This window comes from Xiphophorus couchianus, chromosome 9 (genome assembly GCF_001444195.1).
Source record: "Xiphophorus couchianus chromosome 9, X_couchianus-1.0, whole genome shotgun sequence".
Taxonomy (NCBI): Eukaryota; Metazoa; Chordata; class Actinopteri; order Cyprinodontiformes; family Poeciliidae; genus Xiphophorus; species Xiphophorus couchianus.
Genome location: NC_040236.1, coordinates 28,795,264 through 28,817,911, shown reverse-complemented (window position 1 = coordinate 28,817,911; position 22,648 = coordinate 28,795,264). Strand labels below are relative to the sequence as shown.

The 22,648-nt window shown below is 35.8% G+C and overlaps 1 protein-coding gene across 1 annotated transcript in view; it reads left to right on the top strand.

The window, feature by feature from the left end:
• hmcn1 (hemicentin 1) overlaps nucleotides 1-22,648 on the top strand; it is an 83,286-nt gene that overhangs the window by 2,526 nt on the left and 58,112 nt on the right. The window contains exons 2-11 of the mRNA XM_028027512.1: nucleotides 13,952-14,022; nucleotides 15,095-15,253; nucleotides 15,341-15,463; nucleotides 16,582-16,753; nucleotides 18,121-18,227; nucleotides 19,405-19,525; nucleotides 19,599-19,862; nucleotides 19,952-20,096; nucleotides 21,107-21,228; nucleotides 21,936-22,205. Of these exons, the coding sequence (XP_027883313.1) occupies nucleotides 13,952-14,022; nucleotides 15,095-15,253; nucleotides 15,341-15,463; nucleotides 16,582-16,753; nucleotides 18,121-18,227; nucleotides 19,405-19,525; nucleotides 19,599-19,862; nucleotides 19,952-20,096; nucleotides 21,107-21,228; nucleotides 21,936-22,205 (1,554 nt within the window). The remainder of the gene's footprint in view (nucleotides 1-13,951; nucleotides 14,023-15,094; nucleotides 15,254-15,340; nucleotides 15,464-16,581; nucleotides 16,754-18,120; nucleotides 18,228-19,404; nucleotides 19,526-19,598; nucleotides 19,863-19,951; nucleotides 20,097-21,106; nucleotides 21,229-21,935; nucleotides 22,206-22,648) is intronic.

Genomic DNA, 22,648 nt, shown 5'->3' with positions numbered 1-22,648 from the left:
TGTCTTCTCACAGTTACAACAGTCTGAGTTTGAGCTTCCATGTCGTCTCCTTTTTACAGACTTTACAGCTGTGTGTTTGTCCTTCACCGGCAAGTGACATTCGTTTGCTTCTGAAGATGTTTACGAGGATGTCAGAGTGAAACCCCTCAGGGAGTAGAGGAATGATTAGCACAACACACTGCGAGCAGGGGTAGCTGAACATTTTTCCAAATGTTGTTTTGACCCCGGATCTCTGCCTTCCCTTCTGCCCCCTCCTCTGTTTTGTTTTCATTGGGACATTTATGACACAGATCCATTTTCTTTCCGTTTTATCCAGCCCAGTGCGATAACACAGCCCCTCCTGTTTGATCTGGCTGCTTTTACATCAGAAGTCTTTTTATTTGTATTGCAATCTGACTCGGTAAACACAACACTGTGTGTTCTTCTAAAGTCTATCCTTTTGCAAGTTTCTAAGAGAGTCTGTGTATGAAGCAAAAGTGTGAGGAGGATGCCTGGATATTGGGGTCAGGCCTGTATGGGAAGATAACCAGGAAGTCTCCCCCCGAAACTCCATCCTGCAGGGAGAAAACAAAAAAAGAGGAAAGAAGCAGGATTCCTTCTCAAGCCATTTTACTCACATACAGTAAATGCAGTCATGTTCTAGTGGAAAGAAGTTTATTCATAGTGCCTTTCAAAATCATTTTTGTTCAATTTCGTCACCTCATAAATGCACACAATTATAGTATTGAGATGTGTTTACCAAACTCTCAGCTATGACGTGCAAACATGATACATGGTTTGCAAAACTTGCATTGTGTGCTTGATCATAGTCAAAAAATAATGTTATATTGACAGGTGCATTTATTTCATTGAAACACATTTTATAGATTAACTACAGACTGTCTTAAAGACTTTATTTCAGTTACAGCTAATGAAAACATTTAAGATTAGAACAGTATATCAGATCAATAAAAAACTTAATGCAGAAATGCAACTTAATGAAAAGTATATTTAATACAAATAGGACTAGACTGTACAGCTGAAAAATTAATCACACTATCAATTATTATTGATTTAGTTTTTGTTTTAAATATCTGAAATGCTGCCAAACTGGTGGCGTGACTTTTCCTGTTTTATCCACAGTTTGTCCTCCATGCTGTTGTTTTTTTTAGTTAGCAGTTATGAAGCACATTGGCAAAATCTGAAACTGCTGCTTCACAGAACAGTTGTATTCATACTTAAATTAAATCAAACACATGTACTAATTAGGTGACTTTTGGATATAATTGGTTGCGCTGGTTTTTATTTACAGGGATAAGAGAAAATAAAAATGTGTTTAACATTTTCAGGTTTTTAAGCCTTTGAAAGATAATCAAGTAGAAGATCAACTAGTGAAACACATTTGTACTTATATTTTCTCTTTTCTTTTTCATTATTGCATTTAGAGCCATGTAAATTTTATTTTTTCTTGACTGGACAGAAGTGTAGAAAAAGAAGCTGTGTAAATTTGAAAACCAGCTGAAGAAAATCAGCTCAAATCAAAATGTTACATTTTTCTAAATTAAATCAAGCATTTCATCAATTGTTTGGATGCATTTTATGACGATTCCTGGTTTGTTTCAGCTGTGTGCTGTAGAAACTGGTTCCTCTCAGTTGAAAGCCTGCCTGTCTGACGTTTTCCTGCCAGTTGTGATTAGTAAGAGGGAGACGGCTAAGGAGTGATGAGAAGGGAAGGCAGAATAGTTTCTACCTTCTCTGGAAGATCAAAGCCTCTCATCTCAAAGCCTCCTTTGTTGGTTTTCAGCGTCTTTTCCTACGAGTCCCGTGTTTTTCTTTGTTTCCTTCTGCCGAGAGCTTTTCATTTTTTGTCTTAAACACTCCACCCGTGTGAGATTACAAGGAGCCTGCATTTAGCTGGACAGAGTCAGTAATGATGCCATTAGGTAGGAATGCCAAAAGAGAGAGAGGAGGAGATCTTGGAGAAGAAAAAAAAAGTGTAATGTGAGTAACAGTGCTGGTTTTTGTAGTGTTATATATGCTCTTTTATGACCCTATATTGTTATTCAAGGTGATATAAGTAAACATTGACTTTGTTTGAATAACTCAAATAACTGAAAACAGATGTAGGAACTGATACACTCAGTTAAAGGTGTGTGCAATTTTGAGCCTGGTACTTTAAATGCATTTGGAATTACACTGAACCCTGCGACAGACTGGCGACCTGTGCAGGGTGAACCCCGCCTCTCGCCCGGAACGTTATCCGGAGAAAGGCACCAGCAGCCCTCCCAAGGTTTCTGTATACAAGGGTATACAGAAAATGGATGGATGTTATGGATGGAATTACACTGATAAATTGAATCCATTTAAAATAACTGATGCGGATAAGAGGGTTTTTAAAATACACCATGTGAGGTTTGTTCCCTTCAGACACTCCACATGTTTTCCTTTTGACTGAGCCTAAAGTTAAGAGGTTCCATTAGTCCAAGCAGGACCATCAGCTTTCTTCTGAATCCACCGTCTGGCCTATATCGACTGTTTTTACTATTTTTCTCCAAATTTATTTCTCTTTTCATTGGGAAATCTAGAATGAAGACATAAATCTTTACCATTGGTACATAATTGTGAAGTGGAAGGAAAATGATTCAGTCTTTTAAAATCTTTTTATAAATAATCTGAAAACCACAGTTCTGCAGTTTTTCAGGAGGGACTGGTGTTGGATAGCAGCATGAGGAAAGAACATTGTGTGGAAATGTTGAAATGACATTTGAAGATGTCTGCCAGGAAGTTAAGACTTGAGTACAATTGAGTAATACAAATGGATTTTAATCACACGGTTAAAATAGTTATAAACCCAACAAATTCAATGTGGGCAACAGATATCTGAATTATAGAAAGATATCAGTCACTCAGAAAATTTGTGTACAAAGCTGAAAATGTGACGGCCTCATTCTGTCAGCGAGAAAGGCCTACATTTCCATCAAAACAAAAAGATTTTGGAAAGATACTGAAAATGTTTGATTTAAGTTTGCTAAACAAATATATGCAAACTTCTGGATTTGAAGAAAATAACAAAAACATTCTCCACTGACCTGAAACTGAAAAAGTTTAGTCTGATTTAATGTTAGATCATGAGAAATAATTTTGTCTATATTGTTTTAATAATACCAACTGTTTCAGATGTTGCATAATAAACTACTTTTGAAAGCATCAGCCAGAGCTTCTCTTAAACCCAGAATTTTGAGCTGTGTCTAGACGCAATTATTAATGAAACATTTTCCTAAAGTTCTTTTTTTTTAACTCATTAATTTTACTGCTTTACATCACACTTTTATTGACTCATATGGAACTCATTCGCTTTACATCCTTTTAGGCCTGATTCCAACGCTAAGCATTCACATAATTTGGTATTGCATGACATCATTCCGGCTGTGACTCCTAAGGCTGGTTTCTCTGTGCAAGGCCCGCTTGCATACTCGAGTTGAAACATATGTTCATTTTGAGCGGTTTGGCTGCTGGTTTGCATCGTGGAGAAAACAAATGCACATAGTGTAATAAATATCTGTCCATCACATGTGCTTTCACACATGCACATTCCTTAAAACGGTGTATATGTGTGGAACAGCATGATATATTAAACTGCTGTTCAAACAATGTTTATGGTACTCATACATCCTTTATATAGTTATGTTAGCCTTTAAAATACTTTGAAATTGAACATTTTGCTCTCATACCCTGTCCAAATGTACCAAGATGTGGAAAATCAGAATTGATTAGCACATTTTATCAGCTGTGATGGCTTTCCAAGAGAAGATGTGTTTTGTGAGGGTGTTTGTTTTGTGAATTACAAATAATACCATTTTCTTGCGTTGCAGAGTACAAGGGATAATTTTTTATCATTTCTTAAGTAAAATAGACAGCTAGATTTTGTACTTTATGGTCCTTTTTGCCCTATTCTAAAATTTTCAATCCAGCTCCAAAATCAACAAAGTATATATCATTAAAGAAACGCTAAACAGAAATATTGTGAAAAAACAGCTGAAATCTTAAGTATTTAAAAAATATATATATACTTCATTAAGCAAGTAGAGTACATAAGAACAAACGTAAATGTAAAAAGAAATATTAATACAAATTAAGGACATTAATTTCAATTTAATTGTAGAATTTTAATGCACAGATCAGTGAATATTATGCTTTAAATGTATCTGTGTACCTCACAGCTGTGAGTTTTAACAAATTATGCAAGCATAAATGAAAGGAGATATAGTGGAGCATTGTTTGAGTGCTAATAAAAAATCTCTATCATTTTCAATGAACAAATTCAGTGTGTTGGTCTTGTTTAGATAAGAAAATGCCATAAAATTATAACTGTATTTATTACAGTATTATATTAAATATTGATGTTTTACTCAGACAGGCTGAAGACAATTGCATTCCACACTTTTCAGATTTAGATATCTTTGCTTTCAGATAATATCTGAAAACAAGGAGTTATCTTCTGTCAACATCATGTCCCACTTTGTATTGGCATATTACATAAAATCCCTATAAAATACAAACAATTTTGTGGTTTTAACAAAACACAAAAGCATCAGAGGGGGTTATTTGCTTTTGTAAGGCACTGTAGATGGGTTTCTCTCTGTTCTTATTTAGATCATGTAAAAGATGGCTTTATAAGGTGATAATGTATGAAATTTGTGGTAACTATGTGTTATTCCTCATCAATCTAGTAAAACACATTATTTCTGACTCTGTTAAGTTTGGCCTGTTTTATGAGACCTTTTTTGCTGAAGCAAAGACATTACATCCTTGTAAAAGGTTAATGAGGCTGTACCAGCAGGACCACACGTTTACAACTGTAAATGAAACATGTTTTATGCCTAAGCATAGTTTCCTATTTGTGTGTACCCAGACTAAATAAATAAGCTTAGGGGCTACAATGGAAAACTGTTAGCAAATAATATTAACCACTGAGTTTTTAAACAGGCATCACAGCTGGTGTCTCATTCATTAAAACTGACATACAATTGATTGATACAGCAGTTCCAGAGTTTCACTGGTCTGGTTCTGAAATTGTGTGTGAACCAGGCAACTGAATTACAAGCTGCAGGACCAAAGGTCATACTGTCAGTGCTCTCTAGCCTGTACTGCTATAAAACATCTGTTGAAGAAAATCTTGTACCTACACTAGGTACGGCGGCTTCAGCTCTATCGGAAAGACTTTCCACAGGATTTAGGAGTGTGCTTGTGTGGATTTTTGACCATTCATCCAAAAGCAGATCTGTGCGGTCAGACACTGATGATGGATAACCGCTAACAGTCTCCACTCTAATTCACCAGAAAGTTATTTTATCAGGTTGAGCTCAGGCCTTAAGCACCTTCACTCATGGCAGAGGCCTGCAGCCCTTGTTTTTGAGAGTTTCTGTCCTGCAATGTTTAGACGCAACCCTACTTCAACACACCAAAATAAAATTGTTGGAATTAACTCCTCCCCACGTCATCAAATTCTGCAGTTGCAATGCAGTTAATCAATGAAGGATATTAGTTCTCAAATGGTGGAGTTGAAGACATGGACCGTGTCTGGTCCACTGGTGTTCAGTGATGTTGGAATTGATGGGGCATTTCCAAAGTGCATCTGCAAAGTCAGCAAAAATAACTGCCCAAAAGATCCCAAAAGGCTGCAGCATTAATATATCTTTTCACTTGACCTTAAGAAGCCAAGCCAAATTTCTGAAAATAAACCATAAACACCTTAAGCCTCCTTCAACTACCCTTTACTTGGCAAAATGCATTTAGAAAGTACTTATTTTTATATAAGATGAAAAGGTCCATAAATACATTTACATTTTCTTGCAATAGAATATTTCAGTGTCTACCTTCTGTTCTTCCACAAGAAAAATGCCTTAATCTTGGTGTATTGAAGTGCCAATTCACATAGATGGTAACATCTTTAGAGTACAAAGTTGTCTTTCATTATACATAAAATTGCTTTGTTGCTTTGAGCAAAAGAGAATGTCTGTAGTAAACTACTGTACCTTAAACCGCATATGTATAGCTCAAATCCAGGGTGTAATGCATTCTTTCTGATCTTTTGTATTTAACTTTTTTACTGTATGCAGATATACAGCACAAATATAAACGCTGCTCTTTGAAGTTGTAATTGAACCCTGCACGTCTTACCAAATGCTGCTCTTTTATTTTGAGCTTTAAGTTGTTTAATTACTGTGTTCTTCTCTTGTGGTTTCTGTTTAGACAGAGCGTAAAATTTCATTTAACTACAAAGATGAAGAAATGTTATGAAACTCTATCATTGATTTACTTCTTTGGTGAAAGTCCGTAATTTCCCACATGCTTAGCCAAATGCAGCCTGCGATTCAAAGTAACTACAGAGAGCAAGTGCCAGTGAGTCAGTAATAGCCAGAAAACTCAGTATTTAAGTTGAAACTGATTGACCCGTCAACCAAAATGTAGCACATAAAGCTGGCGAGCATTAACAGCCAAATGCATCCCACATATATATATATATATATATATATATATATATATATATATACACAGTATATATATATATAACAATGCAAGTTTGGTTATAAATCAATATCCCAAGACGACTTCCAAAACGTTGTTCAGTCCATCAACCTCAAATGGAAAAAGTCTAGCCAGAGTGGTAAGCAAGCTATAGTTGAAAGTAATCCATAAAAAGTTGTTTGGGCCATGTTACAAAAATTGAAGTTTTTTGGCCAAACTAACACTGTTATAATGATGTTACATGGCTGTGGCAGTATTAAGTTTTCTTTAGCAGGAACAAGGATATTAAGAAAATTGAGCAAAAATTGTCCTTCTAGATATAAAGCTGGTACACATGTGCAAAAGGTAGTTCTACATAGTATTATGTCAATACACTGCAAATGTTTGTAACATTATAAAAAGTAAATTGTTAAAGTCAGCACCACTTATTTATCCTCTTAAAGCACCGTAGGAGGTCTCCGTGATGTCATCTGTCTTTGCAACAGACCCTCCAACAGATCTCACATGTGGGAAGTATTAGATGCTCTTGTGTGGTTTGTGAGTGAGTTGCATCTTGCTTTACTTGTTGTGGAGGACTGATCTTGATCAATTGAATCATGCCATTATTAGGTATGTATGGTTGGTGACCTTTTGTCCCCCAACACATCCAACTTTCTAAAAGAGAAGGCCAACCCAGCAGAGATTAAATGCTTGGTGGTCCATTTCTTTGTGATTAGAAGTTTCCATCACAATTTCTGTTTGTGCTGGTTTGAAATAAAGCATATTGACAGCTCTGTTGCTTTGAGGTTACCGTAGTTATTGGATGATGGTTAGCAAAGTTATGCAGCATAAGAATTTGTAGGTTCAAAGCAAATGGCAAATAAAAGAAAATAAGAAAACAGAGAAGATGGTGGAAGAAACAGAAGCACATCTCAGAAAAGTTGAACACTACAAAATAATATGCCTTATGACTAAAGTGACCTAGAAATTAAAGTTTACAGCACATAAATTAAGAAGAACAGAGTTCTTTGGAAGCTGATTAAGTTCCAAATGTAGTTATTGCTTCATAGCAACAGGAATATGGTTGAGTCACCATAAACAGCAAACATAATTAGACTTAATTCAAACTAAATAGAGATTATTATCCCAACAGACTAACCACTTCCTATCCACTGAACTATATCATTTAAAATGGCACATGCGCATTTTTAATAAAGCTGGCATTTATGTTTTTACAGCATCGCAATTTCCTGCTTGGGAAAGTGAAAAGGGCAGATTTAGACATTGGCGATCCAGTAAATCTGTCTACATTAAACTATGTTTTTCTTAGGGGATCAGACCTCTGTTAAAAAAAAAACAAGTTGAGAAAGCAACTATATAATAATATATATATATATATATATATATATATATATATATATATATATATATATATATATAATAAAAATTCACAAGATTCATAATTCCCAGATTATTCTTAATTTTTGACATACTGTAACTTTTAATTTTCTTTCTTGTCTCTTGTTGATATATGTTGGTGTGTCCTGTAAGAGAAATAAATACTATTTGTATGTGAATGTGATTTCAACATTAGATCTCTGAATTTTTATTTTTTATTTTTTCTACAATTGAGTAACTTTGCTTCTGGTCCTACTTGCCCTAAGATACATCATATTTCTCAGAACATGTTGGATTCTGTGTAATGTGTTTATTGCTTTACACTTGGCCTGCTAGTGGCTTGTCCAAACTAGTGGCTTCATGTGCTGTTTCACATGTGTTTTCTCTGTGGGGGTTGTTAAATTATTACACTCCAGAGCTGTCAAGATGATAGACAATCTCTTTCTGGCAAAATGTACTCTGCGTCAGCAGACTGGCAGAAGGCTTGTTTCTTTAAAGCCACTTTTGTATGCAAGTCCTATAGCAGTTTGGACACTTAAGATTTATTATTGTACTTGTACTCATATTTTATCTTACATTTGCTGAATTAATTTAAAATTGAATGAACAGAGAATACACTTGTAAAACCTTTTTGATTTGTTTTGTTGTTTAAACCAGTACAAAATGGTTATAGTAGCTACTATCTACTAGTGGCATCATTTTAGGAAAGGTTTTGGAATTTAAATAATTTTCTTATAATTTTACCCAAGTAAGTTATTTTTATGTTATTCACAACGGACCTCAGACCTTATGGGAGCACCTAAAGTGACAAAATCTTAAGAGTATTGATTGGAACTTTTTGTGAGCAAAAGAAAAAGCTAATTAATTTAGCTGTGCCAACATTCCTGTTAGATTTTGTATTCTGTACTTTCCCATTTTATGTTGGTTGTTGTTTCAGCACATCAAACAACTTCACACAAGCAGGCAATCATAGTGATTTGCTGATATCTGAGTTTCCACATTAAATATCAAATATATGACATAGTAAAATGACACAATAATAACAAGGATGTAATCGGTTAATTTCTACCAACTGATTACTGAAGGTGTATTTGTTTTTTGTAACTATGGCTGCCAATAATTTCTAATCGAGCACCTGCATTGACGAACAGAGTTGCAGCTTCAAGAACAACTTTGCTGTAATATGTTTATCTCCCTGGTGTTTGCTGAAGTCCGACCCGTCTCAAAGGTAGCACCCTGAATAAGCATTACGAATCTTTGCAGAAAATACTTTGGTAGAGTTTTTGTACTCCCTAAAACTCCACTTTTAAGCACCTTAATTATTCTAAAAATAACTGGACCTGTCTTCCTCCGCACTGAATGATGACATCAACACAATCTGTGAGGGCTTAGATGTGGTGTGTTCACTGATCAAAGAAAAGCTCAGACTTTTCATTTCTCAACAGATGATCACAGATCAAACTCTGCCAAGTGTTAGAATCATCTGATTCTGGTCACCAGATGTTTTCTCAGCATCTCCATTATTTATTAGAACCTATTCATTTTTGCTAAAACCTTTTTTGATCTAAGGTTTAAATAGGATGCGATGTTCTTATGATTTGCTTTCCTTCCTGCTGATGTTGTGCCTGCTGCACAGTAAATGTTCGACTAATTGAAATCACTTCAAGCCTGAATGTAGGAGGAAGTGAAACTCAGATTGCCACTGGAAAGTTGCCTGAACTCATTAGATGTTCTTCTTGTGTTTAGGCGTGCATGTGTTTTGTAGATGAATGCTTTACATGCAGAGATTACAAATAAATACTTCCAAATGCCTCCGTGATAGTGAGGCTGATTTCGACTGTTTATCTCGTTTTCTATTGTGTCAACAACTAGTTCTACAACCAGATTAAGAAAACAGGATGTAATGGAGGACTTGATTTCGTTTAGTTTGCGGTAATCACTTTCTTTCTTTTGTTGTTTTTTCAGACATTTTTTCATGTTTAATTCATTTGCCTGACCGTCATAACTCGGTGAGGACATTTATCCTTTTACTTAAGAGACCACCTTTGGGCACTTAACTTACCAAATTACAATGTTTTTGGTGTTGATTTAATCTTATAGACATATCATTTATACAACCTGGAAAGTTTTGCCGTGCCTTGCAGAAGAAATCATATCCCTTGATATAAATGAGATTCTAGAATGGCACTGCTCATGATTGTGTGTTGGAGTAGTTTTGGGAAGTTAACTCTGATTTCTTCTTTTTGTAAACTTTTGCTTATAATTGGTTGCATATTTGTATAATTATTTGCTGTGGTTTTGGATGCTGTTCAATGGGAAGGATTTTTAATCTTCCTTTTTAACTTTATGATTCATAACAGTGGTAACAATATATTGTTTTTACATCTGAGACCTTGCTGATTTGCATCTCAAAATCTCAAATAATACCTGAGGAGTTGAAAGGAGGTTTCCTTGCAAAATCAAAGAGTAGAGAGAGAAAGTTCAAATCATCTCTTCCATTAATCCCAGTGAGGAAGGATCACATCCCCAAATCCAGTTACTTTCTAAACATTCTCCCAGACAGACATTTAAACAGGAGCGACAAAAGAAAATGATTTGAATTAGTAGTGTTTGACAACAACAGATTGTGTCATCCAGGAAATTATACTTTGGAATATAATCTTTGATGCTTGGATATTGAGCTGTTAGCATATTAAAAGCTCAATAGTTATGTATACAGCAACCAGAAACCTTCTTCAGGCCTTTTCAGATTTTTTGCAAGACTGCCTGCTGATGGAGATCCTTCCTCTGCACAGCATCACCATGTACAACCACTGTTTGAAAATACTGGGATGAGCTATGACAACATTTAATTTTCCTTTTGGGTAAATAAAATACTTTTGAATTAAACCCAATTGAAATTTTCCACATTTAGTCCTGTTACAATTAACATTTTTATGTATTTTATTCAGATATTATTTAATAGATGGTGGTAGGAATAAAGTGAAAACAAAAACTACTTTTTCAATGTTCTTTGAAAATAAGAAGGGTATATATTTGAACTTAACTTATTTTTAAATAAAATACAGGGCAACCAACTTTCTTCAGAAGGCAAGGAAAACAATCAGAGAGGACGCCATGTGGATACAGCTCAGGGGGAAAAATCTGTTGACAGGATAATGTTTAACTGAGCAATCCACAAACCTGGCTCTTATGGAGCTGTAAGAAAAATCACGCACTGAAAAAATGTATCAAGAAGTCTGCATAAATTTGCCAATAGCCATGTAGGGCAGTGAGTTTAAACCTTTTGTCCTTGTCAACCTTTCCATGTCTGGAAGATTTTATTCCAAATTCATATTTATTACCGATGTGAAGGCACCAGTAACAACCAACACACTGGCAACCAGACTCTGCTCCTTAAAAGCTGGAGGGGCACAAACAGAAGCACCCAAGCACTTTCTGAATAAAACATCTCTTACTCTGATTGACAGAGCTGTAGAAGATATTGAACATATTTATTTTGCCTGGTGTTAAAGGATGCATCAATGTGGTCATCACCTCTGAAATGTGTTGAAGAATTTGCTCCGGTTGATAAGACTATAATCGAACTTTTTGACCTGCATTTTGCAGTAATTTTTCTTTTTTTGAGAATCAAATCCTGTTTATTTGGCTAGTTGTAATTCTATGTCTGAGGTATCCTCTTACTACTGAGCATTTGATGAATGCTGAAAGAACTTCACATTTGCAAATATGTCTAGTTGTTTGTTGTGGTGTTATTGGGAAAGCTCATAATGATCCCTATCACCAAAGAATGTAGGCAAACACACCATAAAAATCAAACTTCAATTGTCTTTATATGTCAGAGTCAGGATTTATTACCTAGGGAGAGTTTTAAACAGATTTATTTCAGCTCATGCTGTTTCGAGGTCATGGGTTTTTACCGGGTTTTCCACACTGGCGGTGCTCAAAAGAGTGGCTGTGGTTTGAGGCATCAAGCCAAAACAGTCTAAAAAATCGTTACGACAGCCATGGGAACCTCTCCCTAAAGGAAGAGGTGTCAATTTTTCCATCTCTGAAAAGTTTAACTAGCAGCCAGGTTAATTTCCCTACTGGTTTTTAAAAATGTCTTTGATCACCATAAAAGCTCCTCAAGGCTTCACAGCAGTGTCAGTAGTTGAATTATTGGGAGCAAATGCAATTTTCTCCTTTTTCTTTATTACACCATATGAGTGCTTTTAAAGAATAAATAATACATGTTATAAAACTGGAATGCCAACAGACTTCTTGCTGTTTATGTTGCCTATAAATTAATGTGGTAAATTCTTCTTTGAAAAGATGATCAGAGGATAAAGAAAATGGCAAAAAATCTTAGCAGTACGTCAACCAACATCTTGCAGGCTGTTTTAAAACTGCATCCTTCCTCAACAGTCAGGGATTCTCTGTAATTGCCCCATTTTCAACAAGGAACCCCTTGTTTTCCAGTGTTTCAATATGCTTGCATGTGCAGAACTGCTCTGTGTGCGTCTGCTGTTTTTTGCAAACAATCATCAGTCTCGTTCTTAAGTGCAGCTGCTGCAGTCACCTAGTTTGACTCGGCAGAGATCTTTACTGCCCATCAGCCAATAAAACATCTGAGAACCAAAAGCGACTATAAACAGTAGCATATGTAAAATAGAGATGTTATTACTATAGTATAGTTTTATACGGTAGAGGAATATCACCATCAGAACTGCACAGTCATTTAGGTTTTAGCCGTGTTGCCTCATAGCAAACTAGTCTTGAGTTTAAACCTGAGCTGAGCTCTGTCACTCAGGTGTTTTGCACACTTTCCCGCTGCATCAGTTGAGTCACACCGAGTATTCCCACACTCCAGTTTTGGGTTTAAAAAGTTACTCCAAAGTAAGTGTTGAGTTTAAGCGTGTGCTTGCATTAGTTTCTGTACATGAAAGTGAGGATTATGTAGACCAAAGTTCTCCTTTTCCAGTTCTTGAGAACTGCTGTCCTGGAGTTTTTAGATGCATCTGTGCAGTGCAGTAGTGCTCAAGAACTGGAGTTGAAAACCACTGGTGTAGACATTAATGATTAGGTGATTACTGGTACATAGAGTGGCACAGTTTATTGAAACACAATCATCGTCACAATCATCACAATATTGGTGTGGTCAATACTACCAAATTTCTTGGAGGCGATATTTGTCTGAATTTTATACTTCAAGTGTCACAAATTTCCTTGGATTTCACATTGCGAAAATAGAAAATATTACCAAGTAATTTTGGTCTAGTTTCTAGTACAAATATTTTAGTACACATTACATAAAACAGAACTGACTTAGAAGTAGCTTTTCAGGAAAATACAGAAGCTCATGTTAAATCCACAATTCCTTAATATTGATGGAAAAATGTTTGTTCCACTGGCACATTATTTAACTTATAACAAGACATTTTCCCATTAATTATTGACTTAATTAATGCTCCTATGTTAAGCTCCTATGTCTTGCTGAAAAGGTATTTGTAAGTTAGTTTTGTCTTAATTCAAGCATGCTAAGACTATACCAAAAATACTTGGTATAGTAAGAGTTTGTGTTTTGCAGTGTACTGAAAATATCTAACTTTAAATCTTTATCACTCAATAAAAAACAAACACGCCACAGTTTTACTGAAGTTTATATATACAGTGTGCTACATAAAGTAGGTCTACTTTAGAGTATCACAAAATATTTTTGTCTTTTGAAACAATATCAGTGCACAATGGAGCTGCAGTACTGTTTTTTTTTTACAGTAACCTGTTACTGTATAGTCACTCAGCTTTTTAAAAGTAAAAATGTCTTAAAACCTTCTGCATATTTTTTTTTATATTAGTTTTTACTTTCTTTATAGTTCCCTCTACCTTTTTCTTGCTTAATAAAATCTCTTTTATTCCATAAAGTTTTCCCGTTCAGCAGTTCAAACGTTAACATTTTAATCTGGACATTTACTAGCACTTGGCAAAACCAATAGTTGGCTTGGGTACAATGTAGAACAATAAAAATACGCCAACACATCTTGAAGCTTTGGTTCCATTAATCCCATTGATTTGTGTTTTCTTGCAGAGATTGGACCTGTAACAATCACAACAGACCCAAATAAGTTCCAGCATGAACTTAGAGAGTTGTACGTTCAGGTGGGTTCAGACACTTGCATCTGTCAAGGAAACAGCAGCTGTAGCCTGGATGCCCAGGTCATCTGGACTTCATAACATAAAAATACAGAAGGTTGTAGTCATCATACCAGACGTCAGGGCTGGAAGATCTGTGAGCTGTTGCAGAACTTAGTTATTTTGCACTGGAAGCCAAAAACAAAGCTTGAAAGAAAGTGTAAGCCTGACAAGTTGGTAATTGCATACCAGAGTATTGTTAAGCTTGGTATTAAAAAGGAACTTTGTAGCGTTCCAGCTGGAAGACAAATAAATGCCTAAACAACACCATTCAACAGCTGGTCATATATCAGTTAATGCCAAAATGTGTTTGTTTGACAAGTATTATGGATAAATTAAGGAAAGAATAAAAGCTTCGAATTAAATATGTTAAACAAAGGCAGATAAACCCTGAATAGCCTTTGATGAAAGCTTTATTCTTCAGTCTGTAATTCTTACCCTCCCCTCCTAACATTCACACTTCTTCCTTTTGCTTGAGAATGTTACAAAAAGGGTTTTTGTTTCAGAAAAAAGGCAGAACTGTATGTGAAAATAACATTGTGGCCTTGCTATAAGGCTTAATGTTGAGAACATGTTGAGGTACACTGAAAAGAGAAAGTTGTCAAATGGAAGAAAATGGAGTTCACTTGTCTCAGGCTGAAGGTGTATCATATTTTGGCTGTTTGCAACATTTGCATTTCTGTTTGTTTTGGTTCTGATACCCTTGCACCATTTGACACAAGAAATAACAGAAGAAATCTTACTTTGGTAGGTAGTATTTCTTTTAGTTTCCTAGAACAGACTGAGGAAATTATAAGACATTTATTTGTCTCTCATGGGAGAGATTTGTCTTGGAAGAAAGGATATACAAATAGAACATAACAATGCTCTTTTAAATACATTCAAACAAACAGAAAACATTAAGCAGACATACATCAAGCTTTGTGCGAGTAAGAAGTACAATGATGCACAATACTGTTGTACAAGAAAATAACTTATTGACTTCAAATGGGCAATAAATACCCACAAGCATACAGTACAACTTTTTTTTCTCTTACAGGGAGGTGGTGACTGCCCAGAGATGAGCATCGGTGCTATAAAAATCGCTTTGGAGATCTCTTTGCCAGGATCATTTATTTATGTTTTCACGGATGCCCGTTCTAAAGATTACAAACTGACTCATGAAGTCCTGCAACTCATTCAACAGAAACAGTCACAGGTTTGGAGATAATTTAATGAATGGGAAATTTCTTTAAGTTCAGAATCAAAGAAACTTTATTTTAATTGTTCCACTTTTTTTTTCAAGGTGGTGTTTGTGCTGACGGGTGATTGTGATGATAGGAATCATGTTGGTTACAAAGTGTATGAGGAGATTGCCTCTACAAGTTCTGGGCAAGTTTTCCACCTAGACAAGAAACAGGTTAATGAGGTAAGAGGATAATTACTGTATGGCCCTGCACTGTTATCAACCTGCATATTAAATGTGAGTGAAGCATTTGATTTTAGACCTGATTTAACCACAGAAAAGTGGTTTTTTCCTCTTAAGTTTTAGAAATTAAATGACTTCAGACGGTTTTTACAACCCATGTCCAGGTGGGGACTCTAGATCTAATGTGGAGGGGAAAAATGTGCTGATTGATGCATACCACTGCTCTTTTCAGCCTCTCCAAAATGTAAATCAACATTCTTGGATTGTGAAAAGAGCCAGTGCATGAAATTTAAATGTTCTGCAGTTTTATTACTTTTGGAGAGGAATTTATACAAAGGAAGTAAGGCCTTTAGATCCACAGAGAACATTCAGACAATTTACTCTTAATAGTAAAAAAAAGAACTTTCTTTATGGATCTTTATTTGTAAAGTGCCTAGAGATCAGCTTTGATCTTAATTTGAGCTATGCAAACAATATAGAAACTAATTATTATTTCAAAAATTCCTTGTGTTTATTCCTGTCTTCATGGACGACAAATTGTGTGGATCTGGAAACATTTGTTCTTTATTTGCCAAAGTTACATGGGGTTAACTAAATATTTCACCTGCCTGAAATACTCTGTTCTATTGCGAATTCCTAGTGGGAATTAGTTTTAGATTTGGGGACCCCAATATATATCACTTACAGTCATCTTTAAATTGAACCTTGAAAAGACAAGCCGTTACCCCATATTGTGCTAATATTTTTAAAAATGTGTTACCATTTTTCATACACATCTTTACCTGAAGTGTCAGTAAATGTGGAAGGCCAGATGCTTTCACACATCACATAGTCAGAATAGCCTCTGGGGATTCGGGATGTGGAGGAAATATGGGCATGGCATGTGCGGAATGCAAAAATCTTTCTGATAAAGAGTTTCATGTTTCCAAGAAAATACTTATGTGTCATAGCTGACATGTTACTTAATTAATTTATGCTCTTAAAAGGTTTTCTTTTAAACTTAAGTTATGCTTAGTAGTGTTACAGTATGTCAGTAAATAATTTTTTTTGCATCTTCTAGTAAGCACAAGTAGTCGACCTTTTATCAACACTTTTAACATTTTTCCTTTGCATAACAGGTTCTTAAATGGGTAGAGGAGGCTGTGCAGTCCTCAAAGGTCAACCTGCTCTCCACTGATCATTTCAGTCAGGTCAGCAACACCTGGCAAATGCCCTTTGATCCCAGCCTAAAAGAAGTTACGGTGGCTCTCAGCGGCCCAGCACCTGATATTGAAATAAAAACTCCCCAGGGTAAGATTTTCACTCTGCTGACATGGTGACTGAATTCTGCTTATTTTTTGATGAGCACTGTTAAAGATTAGATTTATAACACTCTTCTATTAGCCTTATGTAAAGAGATTATTTTAAAATTAACTTGAACTACACTAGAAGCCAGTAATTTAGCACAATTCACCCTCATGCTTATGTCAGGTATAAATTCAGCAGTAGGATTTTGTTCCTATTGTTTCCAAAAAATGTAAGAGTAATTCCAGAAAGAAGTATGAAAAAGTAGTATAGACATAAAGGAAGAAAAGAAGAAAAGTTCAAAGAGAAAAGCTTGATACAGGGAATACAGCTGGTGCTACTGGCTTTAGAAAAACATGATTTTCTTCTAGATCTCATTAAGTTTCTGAAAATTCTCCTTCTGTCAAACAGTCAGTCTGCAGGAATCTGGCCAGAGCAGAGCAGTCAGCGAAACTCTTCGGTGGGAAATAAATCCCATAGTCATCTTCATAATAACTAAATTCAATTTTATGTTTCTGGAAAATGATGGCAGCATCTAGAAGGAGAAAGGAAGAGGCTCTAGGATGTAGCCAGGTGGTACCCCCAAGGGTGTTCAACAGGGTGCTGCATAAAGTCCTTGATGCTGATGCAAAAGCAACTGTTACGTGTCAGACAGAACAGTTAGACCCCTGGAGAGTTGCATCGTGATGCCTCCAACAAACCAAAACATGTGTATACATTAAATTCAGCTCAAGAATACTTTATTTATCCCAAAGAGAAATTTAATACTGTCTTGAAGGATTTCAAGCTTACATAGAAATAGTTCAGTTGAGCAGAGGTACATACCAGAAGAGGTACTTTTTTTGCCAGTACGATAGATAGATAAGGTAGCTAAGAGTCTAGCTTAAATTTGACAAAAAGAATGATCAAGTCAAGGCCTAATTTTTTTATTTTTTGTTTTAGCAGAGGAAAACCACATTATCTGGACTCCAGGGATCTTCACACTTTTTCTTTAAAAATTACATCAAGAGACTTTTGCTTTTATGGCAAATTTCAGTTAACAGTTTGATGGAAGAGATGACATTAGATTGCTAAAAGGAATAATTTGCAACGACTAAGGAATTAATTGCTAAAACTGAAGTCCTACACAGCAAAAGAGTTTGAGTAAATCCCTGGAATTTCCACATCTGGGAAACATATACTCTACACATGTTCTTTTACTTACAGTGTCTTGACTAATGTTTACAACACATCATGGAATTTAAAATGTTCTTCTTTAATGTCACATTTTAATGTTGAACTTACAATCATGTGGTATAAAGTTGTAAAACTTTGTGACATAAAAGTTGCTGAATAAGTAAATAATTGCATCTGTATATTTGTTTGACTTTCAGGAAAACTCTTGGGGAAGACTGACGGCCTGACTGAGCTTTTGCACATTCCCAACTCGGCCAAAGTAGTCAACATCAAGGACCCGCAGCCAGGAATGTGGTCTGTCAAGGTAAACGCTTCATTCTTCACCTGAGCAGTTAGAAACAAATTCTCAGCTTCTTGCAATTTTTAGACCAAGGATAACCATTTTAAAAAAATTGATCTGCCTTCAAATTGATTAGATGTTTAACTTTGTAGAGAAGACAAGCTTCTCTTTCAAAGCTGTTCCATAGAAAGTTTAGAAAGAGATGTAGAAGGAGAAAAGCTTGATGTATAATAAATTAATGTTCATGTTCTGTCCCTATTTCAGGGCAATTAAATCATGATCAAAAAGTACATTGTTAAATGTTCAGCATAAATTATAATTTCCAAACAGACCTTCATTCTCCTACACTACTGGTTCCTTTCTGACCAAAATAAAGCAGCACTGATGATCAGTTGTTTGTACAGATCTAGTACAGTTTTCTGTTTTGCTAAAAGTGGTTGGACAGTAATCAATAAGTCCTGTGTTCGAGACACAGTGACTTATGGTGTCTTTTTTTAATGCATCCTACTGCTAGCTAAAACAGCTCTGCATTTAGACCTAAGGTTAATGTCTAAGATTGGTTGTAGAAGGGGAAAAATACTGTTTACATTTCAACCAGATAAACACAATTTAGCATAGAAGTCAAAAAAACCTTGGGATGTAACTAAGAAGAACTGCTTCTTAAAAATGCTTGTCTAAAAATGTTTTCTGGGCTAACTTTTAAATACTAATACTGTCAAAGCCTTTGTTTCTTGAGGGATTTGCTTACGGTAATGTGTTTTTCTGTTAAAAAAAAAAGAAGGTACAACAAAACCTGAATATATTCATGAAGTCTGAGTTGAATTCAATTCTGAGAAAATGGGAAATGAGCCAACCCTTGAAGACCTCATTTTCCACTCTGATTATAGTGATTGTGCTTATCATCTGTCTGAGCTTCAGTCCAAACCAGTCAGCCCAAAGGTGTGGATGTTTTATAAGTTCAGGTGATATGAACAGGGACTTAGTCACTCTTGCAGCTTGTCTCTACTTGTTTGGTTGCCAGTCGTGAAGCTCAGTCTGTCATCAGACCACTCAGTGTTGCTTTTGATCCAACAACTATTTCAATTAAACTGTTCATCAAAATATAGTCCAAAAATTGAATTTTTTGAACCCTTGTTCTGTTGTTTTCCTATCAGTTCAGTCAAGTTAAAAATTACCCAATGTTTTTCTGTTATGGTCGCAGACATCAAGTAAAGGGAGGCACTCAGTCCGGATCTCAGGTCTCAGCACCATTGACTTCCGTGCTGGGTTTTCCAGAAAACCCACAATGGATTTTAAAATGACAATCAGCAGACCAGTTCAAGGTGAGGAAAGCCAGCCTTTCAAGGCTTTACTTGTTTAGTTTGTTTATTCACACCAGTAATCTCCACTTCCTAGGTATTCCCACTCACATCCTTCTGAACACCACGGGACTTTCCCCTCCTGCTCGGCCTGACCGGTTGGAGCTCCTCACAATCACCGGCGAAGTTATCAAAACTTTGCCAATCAGGTATTACCCAGAGCGACAGCCGTACAACCTCTGGAACATCACAGAGTTCATCCCTCCCAACGAGGCCTTCTTCCTGAGGCTTACAGGATATGACAGCCAGGGTTTTGTGTTCCAGAGAGTCTCCAGTGTCTCTTTCTCCAATATTGTACCTGGTGAGTGATGTGCATTTTCACCCATCTCTAGAAACAATGTCATTTATTCCATGTTAAATGCCATCTTCTTTACTTTGCTTTTCTTTCAGATGCACCTAAGGTGGTAATGCCAGCCACCACAAACGGTTATTACCTACAGAGAGGGTTTATCAGGTGCCAGGTAGAGAGTTTGTTACCATTTACTCAGCGCTTCAGCAGAGATGGAAAGCGACTTGGAGTAGACCAACTCTTCAGGTGACATATAGCTATACTGTTAAATTAGAATATGCTTTCATATGTTTGTCAGATTATAAGTATCTTTTTTAAGTTGATATTAAGCCTTCTTTTCGCAGAGCACACGTTTCTGTATAAAAACATGTTCTAATTGGTCTGATGCAATTCTAATCTTAAATGTTGTGTTTTCTTTAACTGTAAGTGAATAATCATCAGAGAAAATGAAAGACTTGAAAATGTCAGTGTACCAGAAATTAATCTAAATAATTTGTTTAATTTTGTGAATTCAGTTTCTGAAATAAATTAACTTGTCAAAATTCCTCTAATTTCTTGAATATAGCTTTACTTTATCAAACTATTCACAGTTGATGATTTAAAACCTGAAGTTGAAGGCTTAACCACCGAAATTGTATGCACATGTAAAATATGGGCATTTTATATTTTTCTGTCAACCATCAAATAAAATCTAGTTTTGAAAAATAGTTTTTGTTTGCAAAATGTTTGGCTGTAAAGTACTAAAAATAGAGTACAGGACTCAGCTGAATGATGGTCCAGCTTTCAGATCCTGTGTTGAATTTTTCTCTTTCTTATATAAAAAACATTAAATACTTCTCATCCTTTTTAGTTTCTAGTTAGGGAGTTAGGCTTTTTAAAAGTTTTTTACGTGCACCAAGTAATGTCTGGTGATCAGATATTGATCAGATAAAATGAATAAATCAGATTTGTTAGTGAATGAGAAGGCAAGGTCTTTTAAAAAATATTGAAGGACCTCGAGAAAGACCAAACGCATTAAAAAAATCTTAGAATATCTGGCTACTAATAAGGGATATGCAAAAAACGGTGTTGGTTTTTCTTCTTCTGTTTTTTCAAAATATTGTGTGGTAAAGCAGGAATGATACGATTTATTTTCATACCATTATTTTCACATCATCCAGTCAGACAGGGCAATTATCAACTCAAAAGAATCAGATAAACAATACATTGTTCTTTAATTTAATATCAGTACCAATATTTGTGACTTTTAATTCCAGTGAATCAGATAGCGTGTCATGGGAAATCGAAAAGGTAACTCTGAAGGACGAAGGCAACTACGAATGCATCGCAATTAGCAGCGCTGGAACAGGACGAGCTCGTTCCTTCCTGGATGTGTCAGGTAAGATAACATCCCAAGACTCTCATTAATACAGAAACACCATGTTTTACCTGTTTTCATATGATCATGTATAAATCTAAATGAATAAATATGAAACTTGGTGTATCAAAGCATCTTTATGTCAGCCCTTGTGAAGCTGCTGGTAAGAATCTTGGTTATCCTGAATAACCTTTTCATAGTAAATTTACCAATTTTAGCAACACATGGTTAATCATTTCACTTCTAAAAACATTTGTTGCAATATGTAACATACTCACACAAGACCCATTATTAAGGAGAAAATCATATTACGCAAGTGGTGTTTAGGTGTGGAATAGCTTTTTGCATTTCGAAAGAGTTGAGATAAATACTAACATGTTTAATTTACAAATAAATATCTAGCTTTACAGAACAAAAAATACTGCATAGTCATTGCAGAACTTTTAGCCACTACACATCAACCCAGATTACACCAACTTGGGATGGCAGCTTTAAAGAGATATAGAGCGGAATGTCATCAACATAAAAAAAATCTCAGAAAAAGCGTGAATGATAAGTACGAAAGTTAAACTGGACTCAGAACTGAACTTTCTGGAAACCCTACAGGTGAGAGAGGCAATGTTAGGATCAAACATTTAAACTCTAATAGAATGAAAACTGTCAGAGGATATATTTTTTTATATTCAATATCCAAATAAAATAACTACAGCATTCACTTTTCTCTCTAGAACCGCCTCCTGCCATCACTGTTGAAGGGAATGTTACCGTCTCACCTGGCAATCATGCTGTCCTCACCTGCCAAGTCGTCAGCACTGTTGCCTTCAACCTCACCTGGCTGCGAGGGGGCTACGATGCCCGTCTGAACCCACGGGGGAACATCCTTGCCAACCTTTCACTGCAGGTGTCCAGTGTGACCCTGGACGATGCGGGCTGGTATGAGTGCATTGCTGCTAATGAAGGAGGAAAGACCACAGATCGGACGTATCTCACAGTACAAGGTGATAAATATGTCCTGAATTTCCTCGCTGCAGCACAATAAAGGATATTTCTTTTCTATTCTATGCGTGTTTATGTCAACAAAAAGTTTGTAGGTGTCCTTGATTGATTTTACTTGGCCTGAACTTGATCTTTAATATTGTTTTGTTTGCTTTTATTTGTGCATGATTGAGTGTTTCTGCTGTAATTGAAAGCAAAGTGGAGTGATACTCTTTCCAAACACAACCGCCTTTCCAGATACATAATTCTTCCATAAGCACCTCTGTCTTACTTCTATAGATTCAACCCAATGTTTTGTATAAGAGATGTAAAAATAATTTACGATAAATGATAAGGAAGCAGGGCTGCACAGTGGCGCAGTTGGTAGCACTGTTGCCTTGCAGCAAGAAGGTCCTGGGTTCGATTCCCGGCCGGGGTCTTTCTGCATGGAGTTTGCATGTTCTCC